Source organism: Ictalurus punctatus, chromosome 11 (assembly GCF_001660625.3).
Source record: "Ictalurus punctatus breed USDA103 chromosome 11, Coco_2.0, whole genome shotgun sequence".
NCBI lineage: Eukaryota > Metazoa > Chordata > Actinopteri > Siluriformes > Ictaluridae > Ictalurus > Ictalurus punctatus.
The window spans coordinates 5,597,657-5,624,995 of record NC_030426.2 but is presented as its reverse complement, the minus strand read 5'-3'; the positions used below and the strand labels follow the sequence as shown (position 1 = coordinate 5,624,995).

Genomic DNA, 27,339 nt, shown 5'->3' with positions numbered 1-27,339 from the left:
ATTAAGGAAACAATTAAGCAAGTCAAACAAATACCAGCACAAGTCTAAAAATACAAATTAGTTTTCAGTCAAACGAGACTGCTTACAGACCTTAAAAGAGGGCTTACAGACCTCAACCTTGGACTTTTTGAAAGGAAACATGGCCCCAACAAGAAAGTTGTCAACTGAAAATGTGGAAAGGATTATAAAACTCCTTCAAGAAGGAAATCTGACACGGAGTGTGGCAAAAGATGTTGGTTGTTCCCAGTCAGCTGTGTCTATAATTTGGTGCATGTATGAACAAATTGGTAAGGTTATAAAAATAAAACATATGGGTCGACCAAGGAAGACGTCAAAGCGTCAGGATAGAAAACTTTTTAGGCAATATGCCTTTAAAATAGAAAATGCACAACAAAGCAAATGAAAAAGAAATGAGCGGAAACAGGAGTCAGTGTTTGTCACTGAACTGTAAGAAATCGGCTGAATGAAATTGGATTTACATACAGAAGAGCCAAACAAAAATCAGCACAAACACCTAAACAGAAGAAAACAAGGTTACAGTTTGCTAAAGAGCAGCAATCATGGAGTGTGGATGATTGGATGAAAGTGATATTCAGTGATGAATCACAAATCTGCATTGGCCAAGGATATGACACTGGAACTTTTGTCTGCTGCCGTTCTAGTGAAACATATAAAGATGACTGCATGAAGAAAACAGTCAAATTTCCCAACTCATCTATGATATTGGGTTGCATGTCATGTCCAGGGGAGACCTCAACAAGTGAATACACAGGTGTACACTGAAATTTTGGACACTTTCACATTCCATCAATGACTCAATGACATAAACAGTAAACTGTCCGGATCTGCTTGAAAATTTATGGTGGAAATAAAATCGGTCCATGAAAAGGCTCCATCATACAAAGCTGATCTATCAATAGCTATTCGAGAAAGTTGGAACCAGCTTGATGGAGAATATAGTTTTTCATGCATTAGTGAAGTCCACACCTCAAAGAATTCAGGCGGTTATAAAAACCTGAGAAGGAGCAACAAAGTACTAAGTGTTATTTTGTTTTGCTGTTGCTGTTGATGATTCCACAATTTTCCTCAACACTGAGTGATTCCAACCCCCGCACGCCCCCCGCTACTTGATCTGAAAAAAAATATGCCATTTATTTAAACAAAACAATTTCATTTCATTTGTTCGAGGTATGTTTCACGAACCCAGAATGTTCAGCTATTCAGCAAAAAATGTTTTATATCATATCTGTGATTTGTTTATTTGCTATGAAGTTTTTTTTTTTTTTTTTAATGGGTGAGCATCCTCTAAGTGTGGTAATCCCATCATTTTTGGCAGGGGTAGTAGTTCAGACATGAAACATGAATTCATGTATGAAGCTATGGCACTGTTTATAGGTTACCATCATGGAGAGGAATGAGGAGTGTGTGTGTGTGTGTGTGTATATATATGTGTATGTGTATGTATGTGTGTGTGTATGTATGTGTATGTACACACTCTCTCTCAGAAACAGAGCTAGGGATAGCTGCACGTATTACTCCGACCTGCAGCTATCCACACTAGCAGAAACATGCGCTCGAATAGCAACAGCTGACGTTGTGCGTTGTGACGTCACGCGTCCCCCTGAACCATGCGTACTGAGGGCTCGCCGTCGACTCTCGGTGATTGTTGTTATGAGTGAAGCAGGCCTCGGACTAAATTAAAAAGTTCTCCCGCCGCTGCCCCGGGAAACCTGCTCATGGAGGGCATGGACGTCGATCTGGACCAGGAGCTCATGCAAAAGTTTAGTTGCATGGGCACCACGGATAAAGATGTGCTAATCTCTGAGTTCCAGAGGCTGCTGGGCTTCCAGCTGAACCCGGCCGGCTGCGCTTTCTTTCTGGACATGACCAACTGGTGAGTCCGAGGAGGCGCAGAGGCCTAACTTACTCATGAGTGTTTCCACAGCACTGATTTGTCATAGTATTCGTTTTCAACCCGTAAGAAAATTTATTTATTTATTTGCATTGTTGCATATAAAACTACATGAAGTCGTGTGTCTAAACAGTAGAAGTAAAACGTGTTTTCGGTTTTTGTGGCTAAGCTAACTTTACTTCAAAAGTACTACTAGACTAGCAAGTATCCGTGTAGCGAAGTTCACTGAAAATGTAGAGGCCAAATGTGAACACACGTGAAATGTCAAACGAAGGCAAAATGTAACCCAACTGGGCTTAAATTTGCAGCGACTGCGCTGGCACAGCGTTAAAACCTCCTGTGTTGTTGTTCTCACTGTGCGAGCAAAACATTAGCCAGGTGCCTCATGTTTGCTAACTCGGCTAATATTAGCTTCCCTCTGCTTGTCAACAGAACTAGCTCGCATAGTCACGATTTAACAGTCAGTCAGTATTTTGCTGTCCGACATGAACCAATAAATGAAGTATTACTGAAGTAAAACGCTCAGGGTTACATTTTAAAAATATATATGTATTGATATATTTCTGAGCGTGTACATATCTCACATCTTTTTAAGTCGCTGACTGATAACTAGCTTGCTAACTGTAGCTAAGTTTTGATAACTCCTGTGGTGGGTCAAAGGGTTTGCACCGAGTTACATAACGCACTGTGCTCTTACTCATAATATCCCAAATGACTTGACTTTATTTTCCAGTTTTACGATCATTTGCAGCTTATCTTCGGCTATTCTGTGTACGTATTATGTACACTGAGACAATAACATGTTATATTGTACAATTCCACATCGCTGTGAACGGCATGTAACCTGTGTTTCTGTGGAGATATTTTGTAGACTAGATTTTATGGCTTTATTATTATTATTATTATTATTATTATTATTATTATTTGATAGGGATTCATTCACACCCTTAAAATCTGCATTCTGTGTTGATATGATTCTGTAAAGCTGCTTCGAGGCAATGTCCATTGTAAAAATCGCTACACAAATTGAATTGAATTGAAATGGCGTGGATTTTGAATTCCCTCAACCCTTTTCTCTTTCTTAGGAGTGTATTCTCTCTTTCCTAACAGGAATCTTCAAGCAGCCATTGGAGCATATTATGACTTTGAGAGTCCAAACATCAACACGCCGTCAATGTCTTTTGTAGAAGATGTGACAATCGGCGAGGGCGAGTCTGTGCCCCCTGACACACAGTTCACAAAGACGTGGCGGATACAGAACACAGGTTTGTGCTAACTTTCGTTGTAAAGACTTCTGGAAAAGACAGGGTCACATGACCTGAGGTACCAGTACTGTAAGGGCCTTTTCACACCTATTGGTCCTTTCGCTATGTCCGACTCAGAGGGAAATACTTAAACAAACCAAGCGGTCATCCTTGTAAAACTTTATTTTATTTATTCATTGCTCACAAATATGAAAAAAAAAAAAGTCAACCTTTACCATGTATATGAAGTGAAGAAATCGTAAAAAAGAAAATCACCCGAGCACAGAGCCGTCGCTCTATAAATCGCTAGATAATTATATAAATAATGGCCGTATCTCAGTATGCGATCTTGCATCCTTGTGTACTCGTTCCACGTCATCATACGCCGCCGAATTCCAATACTTAAGAACGCAAGTGCCCGGCACGCGTGAAATTACCCGGATGCATCTTTGATCTTGATATCGGGGATGCGACCTGCGGGTGCAGACCTGAGCGCACCGAACCCGCTCGCAGTCCCAGAAGTCGTTGCGGCAAAATACTAGCGGGTGACGGAAGCCTGACCCGTGCGTGTAGTTTTAACGTATTTTTAAAGATGTCGATCTAAATTAATCATATTGTGCGGGTAAAAAGAGTGACTTTGATATATGATTTCGATCGAGATATGGGGTTGTTGAAAAATCGAATTTATCCCTCAGAAGTCCATCCATCTTCTATACCGCTTTATCCTTTTCAGGGTCACAGGGAAACCTGGTGCCTATCCCAGGGAGCATCGGGCACAAGGCAGGGTACACCTTGGACAGGGTGCCAATCCCTCAGAAGTATTTTGATTAAATTTTGCTAGCTTCCATTATGAGGTAACGGTAAACTCGTTAGCTTAGTCTTTAGTTAAGCTGAGGTCGCAAACAGAGCGGTTACTACACTAAAACACGCGTAATTAACTTTTGATTAATCAGATCGTTAAACGTAAATCTATTAACCACTGCTTGAATTGGGCAGGGTCGCATTGCACAACAGGAAGATTTGTTCTTTGTTCTATCAAGGTAGCCTGGCGAGACCGGTCTTCACGAGAACGCAAGTCTGTTCTTTGCGTTCTTAGACATGAGAAACAGCTAATTTGTTGTATACCATGGTCTGTCTGAAACCTCTGTTCTGATTGGCTGGAAGGTGTGCGTTAATACCGTATCTACAACAGGTAGTTCCAGTTAGTTTAATCACCGTTCTAAATTAATGTGCTGCCTGTAAACTGTAATTATTCAATTACTGTAATTACACAGGTTTATTATTAGTAGAGATGCGTCACGGACACAGGTAATTCACACACGCACCCAATCACTCTCTCGCTCAGAACTATTTACTGTAAATTCATTTAAGTAATGTCATCTTTTTGCACTACTGTCTGTGTATGATTCAGAGTGGGTGCCTTGCGTCGGGTGGTTCTTTGTCCCCACGTCCGTCGTGCGTTGAAATCGTGTATCACACACCTAACCATGGATTATCCCTGACTGATACATATTTTTGTTTTAGTCCAAACATTCAAAACACGTTACATTTCCGCAGCTCTGTGGTTTGCCCCAGTTTTCACCTTGTGGGTCAGTGAAGCGGCTCACATTTACAGGCAACTGCAGACAAACCAAAATACACTGCATGTATGGTTCACACACATATATATATATATATATATATATATATATAAAGTACATGGTGAGACTATCCACTAGTCACGATTAAAGGACCCATGCCACGTATTTTTATTTATGTTAGTGAATTCACACAAGTGCTGAAATACTGCTGCTACCCCTCAACTGAACCTGTATAGGCTAGTCTGCCGTGGAATAGGGAGAGTCTATTTTACACCAGAATGCTTTCAACGATTTGACCTTTACGCCAGGTATAGTGTGTGGGAAGTGGAGGCCCCCCCCCATGTATATTTTTTTGGTGCCTGATGTCCACAGCATATTCTGTACTAGTGGTCTCTAACTGTAAAATAGAAAAGTATATCTATGCGGGTTTTTTTATTTATTTATTTATTTTATTAATTTTTTTTTTTACAATCTAGAGCCATAATGAAAACACAACATGGGCTATATTTAAGCTAGACTGTAAGCTATAATTTGAAACTTTGTGAAAGTTTGACCTGCTACCTGGCAGAGCAGCGACTAAAATTATGTTGTCTGACTGAGCTACAACAAATACTCAAAAATGAGTGATGAGTTAGTTTTAAAATGGTACATTTTAAATTATGTACACTTATTATTGACTGTTATTAAACCTATAATTTCCATAGAATAATAGACTACCTCATTGACAGACAGTGTGTTGTGACTTCTTACCACAGTGTGTTTTTCTTTAGACACTCAAGTTTCTGCAGTCCTCTATAGCTTGGTAGGCATATGCAAATGAAAAGATGGAGCAAAATCAAAACTAATCCACATGAAAATATCTACATTTCAGCGAACAGTACGGTCCAGTGTAGTCTATGCAAACATGTCTTGGTCTGTGGGAGCACTTGAAGAGTGAGCCGACCAGTGTTAACATCGCTAAAACAAAACGTAACCATATTATAGAATGCAAACCTCTGACATATTTACAGCAGTCCCCATATAGGGCTGGGTGATATTGCAAAAAAAAAAAAAAAGAATATGAATGAATCTTGATTATAATTTCATTTTTTTTTCTTCCAACATTTATTATGTATTAGTGTGGACTTTGGAACATGTAGATGTGCAAAAATAGTAACAGCATCATCTGTAGCAATTAGTGCAAACAGTGGTTCTTTTAAATAAATAAATATTTAAAGAAAGGATATTTTTAAAAAGATTGTTTGCACTATTTGCTATAGATGGCTCTGTTAATATTTTTGCACAACATGGCAAACCCTTCGTTCTCAACAGAGTAAATGGCCACCTTGTCTTTCATGACATAAAATGCAACCGCAACTGCCAAGTCAACTTTGGGTATTCCTCTCAAATCCGAGTTCCTTCCCCTTTTACCGAGTGACATCGAATCAGCATGGTTGCTCACAGCATTAGAAATAAACAAAGCAAAACTTCTTACCTTTTAAATGAATTATTGTATATACACAAATATTAGCTTTAGATTAATCAACATATTCGTTTGTTAAATCTAAATCTCTGACTATGCAGTTTGCTGTTTGAGACAGATAATATACAACAATCATCCGAATTAGCTGCCTCACTTGTTGATTAAAAAAAACACGAACATGTGGTCTTCCATTTTCCCACTTCATCTGTCGAACGTGCCGAGGGTGTAAACGATGTAATTCTGACCGGCGAGTTACCGCTTAGACTGTAGTCCAGCATTCTGTTGTACATAAACTTGTTCATCTGATTTCTTAAACCTGTAACAATTCCATATCTCTGAAGTGATATTTGAACCTTGCTTCAAGCTCAGTCCTTGGCCAAGTGCTGCCTGATTATCTTGCCTTTTTACTTTTAAAAAAATTAAATAAATCTAAGCACACTTCAATTCAATTTTATTTGTATAGCGCTTTTTACAATAGACATTGTCTCAAAGCAGCTTTACAGAAATATCGACACGGTATACGGATATTAAAGGTGTGAATTTATCCCAACTGAGCAATCCACTGAGTGGCGACGGTGGCAAGGAAAAACTGATGATGTTTTAAGAGGAAGAAACCTTGAGAGGAACCCGACTCAGAAGGGAACCCGTCCTCATCTGGGTAACAACAGATATTGTGAAAAAGTTCATTATGGATTTATTTGAAGTCTGTTTGGCCTTAGGAGCAGCCGTAGTCCCAGCAATCTGGAATTGGAGTAGACGAGAGCTCCATCCAGAGGCAGGACATCCGAAACGGATCAGACAGGTCCGGAGAGCAGAGAGGATCAGAATCTCTAGTATCTCCATAAAATCGCGTGTGGCTCGACAGAAGGAGAGAGGGAGAGAAAAGATTATTAGGAGTGTGCTTAGCATAATAGAAAGTCTAGTCAAGGTAGGCTTGAGTAAACAAATACGTTTTAAGCCTAGACTTAAACACTGAGACTGTGTCTGAGTCCCGAACACTAATTGGAAGACTGTTCCATAACTGTGGGGCTCTATAAGAGAAAGCTCTTCCCCCTGCTGTAGCCTTCACTATTCGAGGTACCGTCAAATAGCCTGCATCTTTTGATCTAAGTAGGCGTGGCGGATCATAGAAAACCAAAAGGTTGCTTAGATATTGTGGCGCGAGACCGTTTAATGCTTTATAAGTTAATAATAGTATTTTATAATTAATGCGAGATTTTACTGGGAGCCAATGCAGTATTGATAATATCGGTGTGATGTGGTCGTATCTTCTGGTTCTAGTTAGGACTCTAGCAGCTGCATTCTGGACTAACTGGAGAATGTTTATGATCCTACTGGAACATCCAGACAGTATGGCATTACAGTAATCTAATCTAGAGGTGAGGAATGCATAATCAAATTTTTCTGCATCATGTAGTGACAATATGTTTCTTATTTTAGAAATATTTCTGAGATGAAAGAAGGCTATCCTAGTAATATTATCTACATGAGCATCAAATGATAGGCTGGAGTCAATAATCACTCCAAGGTCTTTAACTGCTGTACATGATGAAACAGATAGACCATCCAGAGTAACCATGTGATCAGAAAGATTACTTCTAGCTACATGTGGGCCTAATAAAAGTATTTCTGTCTTATCAGGATTAAGTAAAAGGAAGTTAGTTAGCATCCAACGTCTAATGTCCTTTACACAATCCTCAACTTTACTAAGCTGCTGTCTGTCCTCTGGCTTCGCTGAAACATACAACTGTGTATCATCAGCATAAGAGTGGAAGCTAATTCCATGTTTACGAATAATTTGACGTAGATGTAGCATATATAAAGTAAAAAGCAGTGGGCCTAAAACAGAACCCTGTGGAACACCAAATTTAAACTCATGCGTGGAGAAGTCTCCATTTACATCTACAAACTGATAACGATCGTTCAGATAAGACCTGAGCCAGGAGAGGACTGTTCCCTTAATACCAACAACATTTTCTAATGTTTCACACAGTGTTTCTTTTGTATTGGTTTAAATGTTTAGATAGCATTTACGGATGCTTTTAAATAGTTAAATGTGCTTTTATATACATGTACAGTCTTGTTTAGAACATTTTGAAAATTGCATTAAAAAATGATTTTCGGGTTGCAATTTTTAAGAAAAGAGAAAGCACGCGAGAAGAAAAGGCCCTCGCCCCGTTACACAATTCCCGCATAAAGCGCTTGGGAGAGCTGCCCAGTGACACACAGGTGCACAAAATTCAAATGGGAAGAGCTCTCTTTATTCAAAGAAAAACAAAGTCTGTATCGTGCTTGACACACAAGAGACAATGGGTTAACTATTGATTGGCTAGGCTGAAGGGCATATTTGCATAAAATGGGAAGCATATCAGTGTAAGAGAGGAACAGCTCCATATTCATTTTTTTCGTAATTTAATTCAAAAAGTGTTACGTTCATATATTCTAGATTCACTACACATAAAGAGAAATATTTCAAGTCTTTTTTGTTTTCATTTTGATTATGGCTTACAGCTCATGGAAATCAAAAATCCAGTATCTCAAAATATTAGAATAAAGAATTTATAATACAGAAATATCGACCTTCTGAAAAGTATATTAATTTATGCACTCAATATTTGGTCGGGGCTTTAATCTTTTTGCACGTAATTCTGCATCAATGCGGCGTGGCATGGAGGCAATCAGCCTGTGGCACGGCGGAAGTATACTGGAAGCCCAGGTTGCTTTGATAGCGGCTTTCAGCTCGTCTGTATTGTTGGGTCTGGTGTCTCTCATAGATTCTCTATGGGGTTCGGGTCAGGCGAGTTGGCTGGCCAATCAAGCACAGTAACACCATAAGCCGTGTTTCCACCGTAGAAACTTTCCCCAGGATCTAGGGACTTTTGGAGGTACTCAATGTGTTTCCACCGCAGGGACCAGGGTCTAAATAAAGTTCTGGGTAAAATATTCCCCTTCAGAAAGTTCCTACATGAGAGGTGGTACTTTTTCAAAGTTCAGGAACTTTGGGGAGGGTGGGACATGTATGATGAGGGCACGCAGCATTTTTTTTGAATCACCATTTTAAAAGTGTTGCGGTACGAACTGTATCAGTTGTTTATTGCGATTCGAATCAACACAGTGGAGCTTCTTTAAAAAATTAGAATGATGGCCCAATGACGAGGTTCATGCCGAGGACGAAATACAACGGGAACTGGAAACAACGACCTGCAATGAAAAAGTATACCTAAATATCAAGTTGGTTATGCGAGCTGGGCGTTGTTCACACAGGAAAACGGTGCAGAGAGAAGCTTGTGCGCGCACATGCGTTCGTCTCTGTCATCTCATGGTCAGTCTCCGCAATAGCTGATGAAATCTGTTTGCTTACTTTCTCAGTAATCTCTCTAGCAAAGCAATACATCACAATCAACAGCTTGAATCTCCTCCATGCTTGTTGTTGTTTCAGCGTCGTTATCCGATTTCAGAAAATAGACTATCCATTTTTTAAAAATGAACCTTTATCCAAAGATTTTTAAAAAACAAGCTTATCCCCTGCCCGGGATTCGAACCCAGGCCATAGCGGTGAAGGCGCCGAATCCTAACCACTAGACCGAGCTAACATTTTACATTATTACATCATTAAAATCCACTTACTTTGTGCCAATAATCAGTTTGATTGTAGCATAGTTCAAGGCTTCATATCCTCACTAAGGGCTTGTCGCATGCAGTCATGCTGTAACGTCACCAGACTAATTTGCCTAATCTTCACTGTACTTTAGACCACGATGGAAACGCAGACAACAAAGGTCTGGAGGATCCAAATGGTCCCTTGAAAAAAGTTCCAGCGACTTTTTGTTCTGGGTAATTTCCATGGAAACGCGGCTATAGTCAGCAAAGCAGTTACTAGTATTTTTGGCACTGTGCTCACTGCTGGAAAGGAAATCAGCATCTCCATAAAGCTCGTCATCAGATGGAAGCATGTAGTTCTCTAAAATCTCCTGGTAGATGCTGCATTGATTCTCGACTTGAGAAAACACAGTGGACCGACACCAGCAGATGACATGGCACCCCAAATCATCACTGACTGTGGAAACTTCACACTGGACTTCAAGCAACTCAGATTCTGATCCTCTCCACTCTTCCTCCAGACTCTGGAACCTTGATTTCCAAATGAAATGCAACATTTACTGTCATCTTCCCCATGATTGTGGTTGTGTGTACTGATCCAGACTGAGAGATTAAAGCCTCAGGACACCTTTGCAGGTGTTTTGAGTTCATTACCTGATTAGAGCTCTTCTCAGCTCGACATTTCTGTATTATAAATTCATTCGAATATTTTGAGATACTGGATTTTTGATTTCCATGAGCTGTGAGCCGTAATCATCAAGATTACGAAATTACGAGATTAAGAAATATTTCACTTCGTGTAATGAATCTAAATTAAGGGAAAGTTCCACTTTTTGAATTAAATTACAGGGGGGAAAAATGAACTTTTCCCTGATATTCGAATTTTTTGAGATGCACACGTGTGGTATTCACGAGCTCATAGGAATGCGAACAAATGGTATTCGGGAAGATATGTAAATGCGTGCAAATGGTGAGGGGCTTTATCTGTCTGTACCTGGTTGAAACTGGATTCGTGCAGTGGTGAAAGACGTAACAAAGGACCAAAAAAGAAAAATGTTAACAAGGGAACAGCGAGTGAAGGGTAACCTATAGTAAACGCATTCATTCGAATTAAATTGTGTGCTGCTATTTTAGCACTTCAATGATAATAAGACTGCAATGAGTGGTGAACAAAATCAGTGTCACTTAGTTCAGAAAAAAATCACTGAAATGGATTTTTATCAGCAAGGTGTTTCCTAAAAACACAAAACATAAATGTTATGCTGTAAAAACTACACAGGCCTCTTTTGCTGTAGAATGTAATGCAGTACTGGTGCTGTTGGGGGCAGTGACCGTGCTGCTGTTTCTAGTCAGAATAGTTGGTAAAGGAAATATTGTCATTAATCTCCTATAACGTAATGTTTCATGGAAGAGGCTTGATATTTTATAATTGAACCGTCAAAGTAGTAAAATGTGTGAAAATCTTATAGTTCAATGAGCTCAGTTTTAACTTTGGCTCATTCAGATCAATTATAAGAGAATGTGTCTGTGTAAACTACTGATTTAGTACAATCGAGAGAGAGAATTCATGTGTCATCATTTAAAGTTGTATAGTTATTAGAGCAGGGAATGATCATTCAATTAGCGGATTATTAAAGAAAAAGTCATGGCTTTGCAGTAGCTGCAAGTGCATGGAAAATGCGGCAGTACAAGGTCCTATGACAGGCTGCAGTATGTAACTGCAGTATGAATTTTACACAAGCTGACTACCAATGCAGCACTGTCTGTCCACTTCTTTACAGCTGGAAGTTAGCAATCAATCTCGTATACTAATTAACATTTGAACATTAATAGGAAAGGAGACTATTTTACCAGCTCTGTCTGGTACTTTTCTCTCTTTATTTTATGTTACTGCCGTTCCCACCTCGCTTTCTTTATTATCTTTCTCTCTTCCCCCTCCCCTGACCTATTCAAACGTAGAAAAACTTAGAAGCAAGGTGTGTCCTTAAAACTGATTAAAGAATAAAAGATGTTTTTTTTTTTTTTTTTTTTTTTTTTTTTTTAATGGGATGAAATCTATTTGGGGCACAGGTCAACATACCTGGGCCTAGTGCCAAGGTGTGGGTAGTTTTCAAAGACAAATAAGAGTAGAGACTCTTATTACTTGTTAGATAATGTACAGTATGCTGTTAACAAGTTCACTGTTTGGACAAATTTATTAAGTATGTTTTTTTACGTTTTATGGGGGTTCTTTGTATGTAATTAGGTATGCGATTTCCTACAGAAGAGTCTTTCATATGATTTTTAAAAATTATTTATCCTAATGCTGGTTCTATTAAATCATTGGAATGAATTATGTTTTTAACTTTTCTTATTGTGTATATATTGTGTATATATTTATCAGAATATGTGAATAACAAATTAATGAATAGCTACAGCCCATTGATCTGAAAAGATAAATGGAGAAACCAGTCAGTCATTTTTATTTCGCAGAAACCACTTTCTGCTCTGTTTTATACGTGGCACCTGTCCGCCTGCTGTGATTGGTTAATTTTTAAAAGACTTTTAATTTATTTAATGAGATGTTTTATTAATTTATTTAATGCTGAGTAGATCATTTTGTAGTAGGATGTCTATAGCTTGATCTGGGTTACTAACATCCAACCTGAATCCCACCCCCCAAAATAATATGGCAAATATTCATAAGCTTTCGCTATATATAACTTTTCATTTTGAGTTAAAAAGCTCATAGTGCTTTGGGATGAGCTGCACTGCTTCAGATCAGCGAGATACCTCAGAGCTGAAGCATTCAAAGCCTTAAGCATCATAAGCAGGATTTGATAGTCAATGTGGAACTTAATAGGCAGCCAGTGTACAGTCAGGATCAGACTAGGGCAATGTGCGCTGACTGTCTTTTCCTGGTAAGAATGTGTGCCGCTGCCTTCTGAACTAGCCGAGGCTTCCTTAAGGAGTGATTACCTCCATGCTATTCGGAATAGCGCCAACTTATTTATCACCGCACCAAGCAGCACAACTTCTGACTATTCTGTTTCTCACGTGAGACGGTGCGATTACCCCCTCCGTCATTCAGTTAACCTGGATTCAGTTACAGATCACTGCTATTCCATGAAAATAAAAATACTGCCACCATTCAGGTGGTATTTTCGCAGCATGCCAGCAGCCTGGTGTGATAGCCACTACAGGTGCATTCAGCATTCTTTCCTTGTCCACTGAAGTGACAGCTCATCTCTGTTTCGCTTTACTTATTGTGCATTTTCTATTTGCATTGCAGCAGCCACGTTCTCTTCTAGCAAAACATTTATTAATACATTCAAGTCAAAATGTCAATTTGCTCACAGAGAAGAAAAGGATTCATACTAATCTTTGTATTCATATTAAAACATTACATGCTGTCTTATATTCTATAGGAACGGAGTCATGGCCCCCAGGCGTCTGCCTGAAGTACATTGGTGGAGACCAGTTCGGTCACGTGAATATGGTGATGGTGAGGTCTCTGGAGCCGCAGGAAATTTCAGATGTCAGTGTCCAGATGCATAGTCCGGCCAATCCAGGCATGTACCAGGGCCAGTGGAGAATGTGTACAGCTACTGGACTTTTCTATGGAGGTGAGGCACCATACAAAGAAGACGCACAATTAAGGCAGTTCTTATAGTTTATTTTACTTGCACACACGCAACATAATGCCATTTTCCTCTGTTGTTGATGCCATTTGTAAAAGAAATAAGCATGAAATATACCATGGCTGTCAAACTTTGATTATATAACAAATACCCTTACACCCCGAGTGCATTTTTAAACAGTTTCTGTCTGAATGACATCCCCTAAACTAAACTCTCTAACCCCCCATAATCCCTTTTTTTTATTATTTTAATATAATAAATTTTGAACAAAGTATTCTGATCAGGTTGAAAAAATGCTAGGTTAAGGAACTGTTAATGAAAACTTTTTATTTTTTTAAAGTAGGCGTTCAAAGTAGAGATGCACCGATTATCGGCCGTTAAAGGCAATCTTTCACGCTATGGGCTGTCGGCCGATAGTTTAAAACTGCAGTCTATACGCTCTGCGCTGCTAAATCTTACACTGGAAGTGAGCAGCAGTGAAGCGGAAGTTTCGGCGTCGAGTCTTAATTTTATTAATTTTTTTGCAGCGTTGGATTAAAGCGCCAGTACACCGTTGAAAGATTTAAATGAAGATGAGTTGACAAAAAAGAATATATATTGCACAGAAACATATATTTGTAGTGTATTTCATATCCATTTAATGTTGATATATAAATATATTATATATGACCAGTTTGATGTCAGTGATGAAGTAGAAATGATTTTGTTTGTGGAGAGTGAATGTGAGACTAACAGGAGGTTTTTTAGAATTCAGACAATGTTAATATGAATTAATGATATTCAAAAGGTTAAGCATCTTTACTACTTAACTTAATCTTCAGAATTTAGTTATAGTTCATTAGAGTAATGTGTTTTCTGTTGATGAGACCAGTTACTGTGAAACAACCTGCTGAAACGTAGAGAATAAAGTTTTTATTTGCATTTCTTTCAGAATTGTGGAATTATTAATTTAGAAGAAGGTATAAAAAGCAGAACTATCGGTTATCTGTATCGGCCGATATCACTCTGATTTATCTTTATCGTATCAGCTGAGAAATTTAGTATCGGTGCATCTCTAGTTCAAAGGAACAACATGTTTGTGTTGCCAGACATCCATTAATGAGCATGCATATATGTATATACACACACACGAGACTCCACCCATTGACTTGTGTCCTCTGTAGTGGACTTTTTGTTTTCAGGCATGTCCTTTGACTTTTTTGAGCTACTCTAGCAATTCCTGCTGTACTATATAGAGGACATCCTTGGATTTCTTGTGGTGTCATGTAATAGACTGGGATGCTAGGAACAACTTCTTACACTGCATCCAAATATATTTTGCGGCCATACATTGCCCTCCACTAATTTTGGCACCCTTGGCAAATATGAACAAAGAAGGCTGTGAAAAATTGTCTTTATTGTTTAACCTTTTGATCTTTTGTTAAAATTCACAAAATACTCTGCTCTAAAGGATATCAAACAATTGCAAACAAAACAGGTTTATCAAAAAAAATCTTTGTTAAATATAGGTGTGTGACAATTATTGGCACCTCTATGAATGAAAAAATATATTTGACGTATATTCCTATTGATAGTTTATTTTTTAAATACACCTGTGTGACTCAGAAAATTGTTCAACCATGATTTCTTGTTTCACAGGGGTATAAAAATGAGGTGTAACATAGGACAAATTCCCTTAGTCATTCATAAAAATGGGTAAGACCAAGGAAAAGGTTGTTGAGCTTCACAAAATGGGTAGTGGCTATAAGGAAATAGCACAAGCATTGATAATGTCCATTTCCACCATCAGGGCATTAATTAAGAAGTTCCAGTCAACTGGAAATGTTAGGAATCAACCTGGAATTGGACGTGTATCTGTATTGTGCCAATGCACTGTGAAGAGGATGGTTCGGGTGGCCAAAGAATCTCTAAGGATCACAGCTGGAGAATTGCAGAAGTTAGTTGTGTCTTGGGGTCAGAAAGTCTCCAAAACTACAATGCAAAGTCATCTACTTCACCACAAGTTGTTTGGAAGGATTTCAAGAAAGAAGCCTCTACTCTCATCCAAAAACAAACTCAAGTGTCTTCAGTTTGCCAGACACTACTGGAACTTCAAATGGGATCGGGTTCTATGGTCAGATGAAACCAAAAATAGAGCTTTTTGGTAATAAACACCAGAGGTGGTTTTGGTGCACACAGAGAGGTAGACATATGGAAACGTACCATATGGAAAAGTACCTCATGCCCACGGTTAAATATGATGGTGGATCTTTAATGTTTTGGGGCTGTTTATCTGCCAGAGGACCTGGACATTTTGTTAAGATACATGGCATCATGGACTCTATCAAATATCAACAGATATTAAATGAAAACCTGACCGTCTCTGCCGCAAAGCTTAAAATGGGCCGTGGTTGCATCTTCCAGCAGGACAATGATCCAAAACATACATCAAACTCAACACAAAAATGGTTTACTGACCATAAAATCAAGGTCCTGCCATGACCATCCCAGTCCCCTTGAAACCCATAGAATACCTGTGGGGTGAACTGAAGAGGAGAGTCCACCAGCGTGGACCTCAAAATGTGAAGGATCTGTAGAGATTCTGTATGGAGGAACGCTCTCAGATCCCTCACCATGTATTCTCCAACCTCATCAGGCATTACAGGAGAAGTCTCAGAACAAAGGGAGGCAGCACAAAGTATTGACTAAAAGGGTGCCAATAATTGTTGCACACCTATATTTAACAAGTGTTTTGTTTTTGGATAAACCTGTGCTTTGTTTGCAAATTGTTTATCCATGAGAGCAGAGTATTTTTGTGAATCTTTTTAACAAAAGGTTAAACAATAAAGACTTGGCTAACTTTTTCATAGCCTTCTTTGCTCATATTTACCCAGGGTGCCGATATTAGTGGAGGGCACTGTATAATGACTGTGTTCAATTTCAATAGAAAATATATTATCATCATAGCAACAACAAGCAAGAGAAACAATTCAGAATGATCATTTGTTTTTGTTTTGTTCAAGTTGAATTTATTCCTGGATTAATATCACTCTACTGCCATAATCTGCTCATTTTTTTTATTTTCTGAGTTTGGCTGTCTTTTCAAACTAAAATGGTCCTGTGGTAGAATGTTTTTTTTAAAACCCAAAACAGGTTGGAAATCAGGAGGGTCTCAGGAGGATATTACACATGTGTGTCCGTATTAAACACAATCGAAGTTAAAGAATAAGAATAGGGAGAAAAACAGTTAGAAAATGTATTCGGTGCATTGTTTGTTTTGTGCAGTTGTGACATTCTGGATGTAGTGCAGTATGTAAACGAAGCAGTTCTCAGCAGTTGGTTAAAGAGCAGAGTGCAGTAGTGTCACGTAATCACACACCTGTTCTTCAGTGGTGTGAGTGGTTATTAAGCAGCTGCACTACCTGTGGAATAAAACTGTCTGTCTGTGTTTGCTCTGCTGCTGGAGTACCGTCTACCTGAGGGTAGTAGTGAAAAGAGAATTTGGCTCAGGTGGTTGGGGTCTTTTTATGATTCTTGAAGCCCTCCTTATGCATCTCCTGCCCTGTGCCGCTCTGTATTCGAAAGCAGTGCATGGAACGTTGTGCATAGACTTGATTTTGTTGCAAAAACTCCTGTAAATACTTGGATGCGGTTTTTGCAACACGTTTATATCTTATGAAACTATTAACCCAAATGCAATGAAACATGGAGATGTTTGTGTGGCGCTTAAGTGCGAGGGCGAACGTTCTGACCTACAGTACGTGATAAATGATCCACATGACACGGGTTACTGTTAACAGATGAATCTATATTTTAGAAGCACAAACAAATGGCAGAGGCTAACTTGCTTCACTCACAATTGCACCGAATGCAGGCCCTAGGAAAACCCCAAACATGGGTCTTAAAGCAACATACTCCCAGACCGTTACAGCGTTTTGGGCTTTAACTCGTGTGTGTGTGTGTGTGTGTGTGTGTGTGCGTGCGTCCGCGTGTGTGTGCGTGCAAGCTTGAAGAGCAGAAATGTTGAAAGCATACCATATTTATAAACGTTTTTTTAATGCATTTTCTTTACAGGACACTTATCTTTGAGCTGTTTCATGCAGTGTAATATCAGGATATGTCGCTTTGGAACAGAATATAATTTATGCCGATGCATTCAGGAGTTTTTGAAAGGGAAGTTAAAAAAACACCTTTCAGGGGTACATACACTGAGTTGCCAGTTTAATTGCTACATCTTCCTCATTTGCAAATATTTCACTCAGTTACATGTCGCATGGTTCGAGTATGTTGTAAAAAACCTGCAGGCTAGCATTTCTAGCATCAGTTCTTTTCAGCTGAGCCAGTGATTCATTGGACAAAAATAACTTGGATTGTTCTGAAATGTGCAAACAGATGGTGCACGACTATATAATTCAGTCCAAAATCCCACGGTGTTGTGTAGAATGTCGACGCAGAACAGCCCACTTTGGGTTGAATGGGCTATAATAGCAATGTTGAGTGCCTTCTGCTTACAAAGAACAGGACCGCTGAGGAGTGGAAGCATTTGCCTGGTCGAGTGAACCCAGGTTTGTTTTTCATCGTGCTGATGGACAGATCAGAATTTCGCTCAAACAGCATGAGGTCTTGAGTGTTGTCCTGTCCAGTGTGAACAGTACAGGACAGTGGCCCATTGCAGAAACAGCAACGTGTAATTTACCATTGTTGTTGGTATAGTCCCTTTATAGTCCCTTTATGGCTACAGTTTATTCACACTTGAATGGAAACGTCTAGCATGTTAATGTACCATATATCTACAGGAATGGCTGCACAAGCAAGTTTTCACTGCTTCACTGGTGTATGAACTTCTTAAATCTCAGACTGGGCAGCCGTCCCGTTTGTGGAATCTGTCCAGTCGATTACAGCCAAACGAAGGAGGAGCAAAACACTTCTACATAGATGTTGCACGGAATAGTATTTCTGTCCACCATTAGAAATGATCTGTTTTGAATTGTTCTGTAGATGTGATCTGGGTGATCCTGAGCGTAGAGGTTGGGGGTCTGCTTGGGGTCACACAACAGCTGTCCTCCTTCGAGACCGAGTTCAACACTCAGCCGCATCGCAACGTTGAGGGAGACTTCAACCCCTTCGCCTCACCGCAGAAGAACAAGCAGGACGCCAACGAAGATAACCTAAAAGACACCAGAGGCCCCTGGGTGGCACCTCTGGACTCCATACAGCAAGATCAAAATGGACTCTCTCACAACTCTGTAAATATTACGCCAAATGGTCTACAAAACAACTTATCAGTAGTGACTTACAGTCAGGTAAGTACATTGGGGGGGGTTCCTTCTTTCACACAAGCTCAAGCTCTATTTATCTTAATGTTTCTCTGTTCAGGTAAATAATTAAGGACAACTCTGTTTTTAACTTCTCTTGATCAGGCCTGTCATAACCACAGATTTTTAACTGAAAGTTGGAATTTCAGATCTTTTAAATAATCTTATCTAAATCTTATACGGTACTGTGCAAAAGTTTTAGGTACCCTATTTTTTTTTCTTTCTAGTGCAAACTTTGTTATAGATTTTTATTTTATGAATTCTACATTATCGAGTCAGTACAAAAAACATTTTAGATTTCCAAACATTAGTTTTCCAGCACAAAATTAAATGTTACAGAGAAATGTGTGTATGTCAGTAAAGAAAGCAGGATATGAAGTGGTAAGAGACACTTTTCAGACAAAAAAAAAACAACAACAACATGATGAACAAAATGATGGCTGCTGGATTTTGCTGCAAATGCGGCAAAGTCTCCAGAAGAACTGTGGCTGGTTCTGCAAGATGCTCAATAAAACCTACAGCTAATTTCCTTATAAAACTGCACTAAGTCTACCCGAGACGCCTTTTTTTTCCACACCAAATATTGCCTTTGTTTATTATTGTTTTCTGCTCTTTATAGTATTTTGTTTTAAATGGAGAAGCATTTAACTTCATTATTCTTGAAGGCATCTTTGCTCAACAGCAGTGGTTCTCACCCAGGGGGGTGCGGAGAGATCGGAAGGGGGGCGCAAATTGTTTTCAAGAAAAAAACACAGACAGGGCATCGTTTTGGTACTAAGTGTATTTTATTGCTTTTCTAATAGGATGTGCATAAATGGAAAAACCCTGCATTTTCTCTCCCGCTGTAGTTTCTTTTTGCTGTGGAGAGGCGGAGCTTAGCCTGACTTATCTAGCTCTCAGTGCAGACCAGTGTTACCAACTTAGCCACTTTATAGACCCCTTTAGCGAGTTAAAAAAAAAAAAAAACACCTAGCAACAAATTTAGCAACTTTTTGAACAAACCTTAGAAACTTTTCAAATGTCGCCAGTACTATCCTGCAAGCGTGAGGTCTTGCTTTCCTGCTGCATACACACCTCTCTCTGTGTGTGCTCTGTTCAGTGACGGGCTGAGAGCCGGAGGGTTAACAATGTCATGGATAACGAGACGCGCCCTTCATCCCAATTCACATCATTCATATGAGAATGATTTTAAAATGCAAGACGAATGGAATGCAACACGTTTTACATGGAAAATAGTGCACAATATTACAATCTAGTTCTCTTGTTCAAAGTAATTATAGTGTTCAGAAACATTTTTGATCATTCATGTTCCATACCTGTCCGTTATATAGTTTTATAAAAGTCATGTAAGTTATTTTTAAAAAATCATAAAAGTTATGAAAAGTCATTTAAAAAAAGTACAAAAGCAAATAAAAATCTGTCAAAAAAGATTATAGATTAGGTTATATGTAGATAGATTTTATATAGAATAGATAATCATTATACATGGTCTCCTCCAATATTGGGGGGCGTGCCACATGATCGTGGAGGTTTAGGGGGGGCTTTAATTACAAAACGTTGAGAACCTCTGCTCTACAGCATTTCTTTGCATGTGCCTAAGACACTTTCACAGTACTGTATGTGTATAAGCCTTATTGAACAGCCACACCAAACCAGAAAGCAATATTTCTTTTGCTGTCATATGCGTCACACTGTCTGTAACGGTTGCCAACTGGTACAATCTTACAGATTTTTACATACTTTCTTGAAAGTGGCACTAGCCCATTTGGCCACGACATTTTGTTGCAAATCTAACAATCGCTCCATGTTATTGAGCTCCTTGAAAGCAAAATTTAACCATTACATTTATTTGCTTTTGCAGTGCCGGCCTAAATGTATGCTATATATTTCACTGTCTGACTACTAAAATTAGCAAAGGTGTGTCTGATCAAATTGTTTAGGTTTTGCTGTGTTTGTGCCCTGGAGAACTGTCTCACATCAGTTTTATTTTGTTTTGATTTACTCTTTTTTGCTATTTGTTCTGCTTGATGTACTGTTTCCTTACTTAGTTTGCCTGTTAATGAGACCTTGTTCATTTTTGAATGTATGATTTGAATGTCACTCTGACAAATCAAAGACCATGCCCCATTATATACACTGATCAGCCATAACATTGAAACCTGCCTAATATTGTGAGACCAAAACAGATTTGACCTCTCGAGGCATGGACTCCACAAAGCCTCTGAAGGTGTGCTGTGGTATCTGGCACCAAGACAGCAGATCCTGAGGTGGAGCCTCCATGGATTGGACTTGTTTGTCCAGCACATCCCACAGATGCTGGATCGGATTGAGATCTGGGGAATTTGGAGGCCAAGTAACCACCTTGACTTCTGTCATATTCCTCAAAGCATTCCTGAACAATTTTTGCAGTGTGGCACGGTGGATCATCCTTCTGAAATGGCCATCTACTGCCATTAGGGAATTCTGTCACCATGAAGGGGTGTATTTGGTCTGCAACAATGTTTAGGTAGGTGGTTCATGTCAGAGTAGCATCCACATGAATGCCAGGACCCAAGGTTTTCCAGCAGAGCATTGCCCAGTGCATTACACTACCTCCCCCGGCTTGCCTTCTTCCCATAGTGCATCCTGGTGCCATCTCTTCCCCAGGTAAGTGACGTACACGCACCCAGCTGTCCACATGGTGTAAAAGAGCATGTGATTCATCGGACCAGGCCACCTTCTTCCATTGCTCCCTGGTCCAGCCCCACAAGACCTGTCATATTGGAGATGCTCTGACCCAGTCTTCTAGCCATCACAATTTGGACCTTGTCAAAAATGCCCACATCCTTACACTTGCCCATTTTTCCTGCTTCCAACATATCAACTTTGAGAACTGACTGTTCACTTGCTGCTTAATATATCCCTTGACATGAGCCACTGTAATGAGGTAATCGATGTTATTCACGTCACCTGTCAGTGGTTTTAATGGTTTGGCTGATTGTTTTGTGCGTGTGTACATAGGCTCTAAAATTAGAATAGGATGTTTGTATAGGAAAAGGAAAAGCCAACAGAAACTGTTAGTGTTTTTAGGAAATAACATTTATTATTCTGAAAAAGCTTTTTTCAATGCATTCCTTTGTCTGGTCACATTTTACTGGATACCAGCTGATTTGATGATTAGATTGGCTATTTGATTGGCCAATCTAGATGATACATTTTCCCCTATTTTACTGGAATAAATTTCTGATTATGCCCCTGCTAGCACAACACATGAGATGCCTCTGAACAATTTTTAGAAGCGAGTGTGACTGACTCTGCTAGATAGAGTTCAAGATATGCCAAGTCTCCAACTTAATCTAAATGACTCAATGATGGCTTCGCAGACTTAAATAATGCAGCTGAGAGAGAGAGAGTTCTTTAGAGAGAACTTATTTTGAGTAGTGTAGGATTTGCTCTGTTTGTTTCCCATTGCAGCTTGGCCGTTTTTGGATATCTTATAGTGGAGGTTTCCAACCACAGCATCTCAGACTTACCAGTACCAGTTACACCGGTTATACCGGTTACTGGCCCAAAGCAATTTTTTCCCTCTTGGCAGTGAGTGCGCTCAGCTTGTTCTGGGGGTGGAAAAATACCATTTAACCATGAGGTAGTAAAGGTGTGTGAAGAAATTAGCTTTATGGACTCACATACACACAGTAACGCCTTGATATCAGAGCTACAACAACTAATTGATGATAATCGATTATGAAAATCGTTGTCAAGGAATCTCATTATCGATTAGTTGGTCTGCGTACGGCACGGGATGCGTTAACTCATTACCTTTCTTCTCTTCCGAAAACACGCATTGGAAAATAAATACTAAAGTTGTGTCCCAAATGATGTAATCTGCACTGTGTACTCTACCATCTAGTGTATGAAGTTTAGAAAGTCTCAAATGGAACACCAGTGGGGTTTCTTTTTTACTAACCAGACGTATAAGCAGTTTCCTAGTCAGTGGCGAATGATGTCAAATGCACGTAAAGTGACGCCGCTAGCTTTAGCAGATACCCAGAGTCACTGACAATAAATTTCTTATTTGCTGTATTTCAGCGTTAACTTTTATACCCAACATGACCTCGGTGACTATCAGACAAAGGCGCAAGGCAGGGAAGCATTTTATATTAAATGCCGAGGAGAAGACTGTAACCTGTAAACTTTACAACGTGGAACTTGTGTAGCGCGGAAGCATGAGCGTGATGCACGAGCACAAACATGTTTATATCCAAAATGCTCCACTGTTCAAGGGCTTGGGGAAACTGGTGCGAGTTGCTTAAAAGGTTTAGTTTAATTCCACTTGGTCATTATATGCTGTACTTGCACACTTGTAGTTTAAAAGCTGTCATTTATTATAACAGAAGTGATCTATTAGGAACGAGGCCGCGTTGCTCCTCACTCACAGTGTAGATGTGCTGATGAACAGTGGGAGCGCGAGTAAGATTTGTAATATCTCATAAAAACAGTATGATCAAATTAAACACAAGTAAAATAATGTCTAAAGGCAGTGAATAACCGAAACCACAATGTACAGTGAAAGTGAGATATTGTGTGTGTGTGTGTGTGTATGTATATATATATATATATATATATATATATATATATATATATATATATATATATATATATATATATATATATATCTCAAATAAATGAAAATTAAATTAAATAAACGCAAAAATGGTACCGAAAGTCCCCCCATCCCATTAATCGGGGAAAAATAATAATGATCGTCTGATTAATTGATTATGAAAATCAGTCGTTAGCTGCAGCCCTACTCGATATCCTAAACACTTGGCTGCTCCCCATTAGAAAAGACCTACATTGTATACAATTTTGATTCCGTGGGTACTTCATGCTTTCTTTCCTCCAAAGTGCTAAATGATTTTAAATATAGAGAATAACCAACTCCACATAGACACACATTGGTACAGGATGATTACAATCTGTGCAGGGTCAGATAAAGGTACTTTAGTGCAGTTAAATGGGATAGCTTAACAACATAGGCAGCATAAACTAACTGGTTTTACATTAACCCTTTGTGTGATTGCACATGCATGGCATTTTACTTCCTCTTTCAGTGTAAGTGGCTTACATGAGAAACCATCAGAGACCTCATCGTAGTCCATAGATGAAACACCGTTCTAACTCTGCTAAACAGTCTCATCCACTGTCGAGTTTCAAACTTTTTCCACACTTGATCCAACTCTAGGCTCCTTGTAATGAGAAAATCAGGTGCCTGTGTTGAGAGTCGAAAAAAAAACCTGATAGGACCGTGATTCCCCGTTGCTTTTGGAGCAAGTACATAGTCTGTACTGGTTTAGCAGATATACTTTGGGCTTTATTGTACAATATGCCTCGGTACAGCTCAACTTCAGGAGAGGAGCACTAGCTCCAGTGGCTATGAAGCAATAGAACAAATAACATAACATATATTCACAGAAATAAATCCTACAAACTGCTGTTGAATTAAAAAAAAGGCAACTTTCATGTTTGTCAGGCTGTTCTGGCACTTCCTTTTACTTTAGTCACCAGAGTTTGCAGCCCGTTAAGGTTAGGTTGTATCATTTAAATTATATGTTTGGAATGGAAATTATGACATGATGCAACAGATTTATTCCCTGCTCACGCAGCACTGTCAGCATGACTATGCAGAAAATGTTTAATTTTGTGACCTACACTATGGAGTTGTCCTCCACAATATGAAATGTTAAGCGTGGAAGCTTGTGATGGTTTGATTATTACCATTGTAATACTCTAGCACGGCTGTTGCATTAATTAGTTTGATAGAATGAGGGCAGCTGTACCCTAAAGTATACATTTTTGTATTTTTATGAAGTAAAAAAAAAACACCATTGATTTGTAAATAAATATTTATTAGTGTATATATGCCTCATGCCTAATGGGCAGGGGTGGGTAATACATTTACTTCATTACATATGCTTGAGCAACTTTTTGAAAACAATGTACTTTTAAGAGTAGCTTTAACTGGCCGGACTTACGCTCTTACTCGAGTTCATCTTTAATCACAGAAATGTACTTTTACTTCACTACATTCAGTGGTGGTCCTCCGTTACTGTTAATGAATCCATGTAGGTTTAATTTATATCTCGTATAATGAGGTGTGTGATCACTGGGATCTGCTGCTTCATCTTGAACCCAGGTTTTATATCATATAAACAGAGCTGACAGACTTTCAAGGAGAGGCGTGACTTACACTTCTCCATGTAGTCTGAGATTCAGGATTTTTCCTTCATTTTAATCCGATCCGAAGTAACTAGTAACTCGCTACTTGAGTAGTCTTCTCATTGGATACTTTATTATTCTTACTCAAGTCATTATTAATATTATTACCTTTAATGTTAATTGAGTAGTTATTTTTTATAAGTAGTTTTACTTTGAATGCCACAGTTATATTTTTCCATACTCATAACAGACTTGGTCCAACTGATAACTAATTATGAAACTCCCAGTATATTTTTACATACTTTGACCTACATATCTGTTTTGTTTTTGTCTCCCTCTCCACAGGGCTGTCATGGGCCCTACCCTTTTGGACAGTCTTAAGAGAAAAGAATCATCACCACCAGGCAGCTCAGTGGAGCCGTCACTCTGGACTCCCCCTTTTCTGCTGGGTTACGCAGAGGAGCAACAGATTTCTTATAAAGACTTGACAACCCTACTCTCCCCTTGCGTTACAACACAACCTAAGATATGGACAAGGCTGTTTGGATCTAAATCATCATTCAGCCATCTTCAACACGCATGTGTGAATGCTAAATTAAGATGAGTGCTAGAAATCCTCAAAGTCAAATACACAGGTTTTTGTTTTTATTGTTGCGTTGCTGCAATAGTCAGGTGAGCTGGTGTGTGTGTGTGAAAGAGTGAGTGTAAGAGACAGGTCGTGTATGTATGCTTGTAAGCTTGTGTGGACCATGCACAAAAGAGAGATGAAAAAAGCCATTGAAAAATAACTTTTGCTTGTCAAGAAATTTTTATAATTTACATTGTGAACCGTCTGATTTTACTGAGAAATCACTTCTTTTTTTAAAGATATCGATTCGTTCTAAACAGAGTTATTATCGGAGATCTCAGCAGTACTTCTAGTCAAAAGTAGCTTTCAGGATCACTACACAAACTCAACAGTAGTGCTTGTTAAAGGCCAGGAGATGGAACTGTTGAACCACTGAACATACAAACACACAGCTATGTAAAACTACAGCTTAATAGGCCACTCAGTTTTTCTCAGCAAAGTTCACAAGCAAGGAGTTCTACAGCTCCGAATTATACCGTTATTATATTGGTATGCCCTATGATATTGTCATTGTGGTCAGTCATGTGATATATTCATTTTCCTTCGATGGTCAAGAGCTTTTGAGCTTGTGTGGTGGTTTAAATCCTAGAAGCTCACGATTATGGCATAAATGTTTAGCTCAAGCATTAATTTCAGGAAAACTGTTTTTAATGCAAGAGACTTCAGAAGCACATTGTTATGGATTATTTGGTTGGGTCTTTTTTTCCCAGGTCCAGAAAGATTTTTACAAATTAAATTTATCAAACTCTCTTCACTCTTTTTTTTTTTTCCTTCTTCTTCTTCTTTCATAACTGACATTTCTTATTAAAGCCCATGTATGAAATGCAAACAAATTAATATTTACAGGGAAATAATGCTTAGCCTAAATCATGTTTACACATCAAGGTTATGAAAGGACATGATGAATTCAGTATGTCAGTGTACGTATTACGCACTATTTATATAATTTAAAATGAAGTTTAAACTTTGTAAGAATGATTAACACTGAATATTTCAGATTAAGTTTTAATGTCATACAGTTATGAAATTGGCTGAAATAAGTGTGCAGCATCCCATTTTAAGTCACCATGTAAAACAAGCCATCAGAAAGCATTGCAGATGCCGCTTTGTGTCCACAGTCACGTTAGGATAAATAGCTAATTAGAATTTCATTTATGATGATGAGCTACACTAAGAAACGTTTGGCAAAATGGCTCTCTTTGCTATGCATCTGGTGACTCATGAAGGGAATGTCATTGACACGTATGTTTTGTCTGTTTTCCATATTGTATATGTTTTAGTTCAAATCACTCATTATCTATGCAGTGTTTGAAGGGGATTATGTGTTTTTGTTTCTCCAGGTGAACACAATATGTTGAAAATCATCAATACCATAGAGCTAGCTGAGTCTGTCTTTGCCAGAGAGGTTAGACAGGGAATATTCCTTCAGCTTTCCCACAGTTTTCCCACAGCTCAAGGACAGTGTCGTGGTCTCATGAGTCAAGTCTTCCTTGGAGTTGTATTGGTGAATGTCCTCATCCCAACTGCAGATATAATTATTTCTTTTACTGTTGCTGTCTGGCTTATGTGTGCGAGAGGCTGTATTTGAGTGATAAGTAGCTCTGTTGTGCTTTCTTTTTCAATTTCTTTTCGTTTGCTGTTGTTTTCCGCACGGTGGCATGGTGAATGGATGAGCAGAGTTGTTGGCATAGAGAGACCTATGGTAGCACATTTATCAACAAGAGAAAATACACAAATGAAACCTTTTTTCCTGTATGTGTAAATGAACATTTCTATAATTAAATCAATACTTAAGAATTAA

General features: G+C 38.8%; 1 protein-coding gene across 1 annotated transcript; it reads left to right on the top strand.

The window, feature by feature from the left end:
- Positions 1-1,610: 1,610 nt before the first annotated feature.
- ilrun (inflammation and lipid regulator with UBA-like and NBR1-like domains) lies at positions 1,611-27,339 on the top strand. The gene is made up of 5 exons (XM_017479960.3): positions 1,611-1,894; positions 3,023-3,177; positions 13,206-13,403; positions 18,396-18,700; positions 25,256-27,339. Exons 1-5 carry the CDS (start codon positions 1,737-1,739, stop codon positions 25,289-25,291), a joined length of 852 nt encoding a protein of 283 aa, XP_017335449.1. The 5' UTR covers positions 1,611-1,736; the 3' UTR covers positions 25,292-27,339.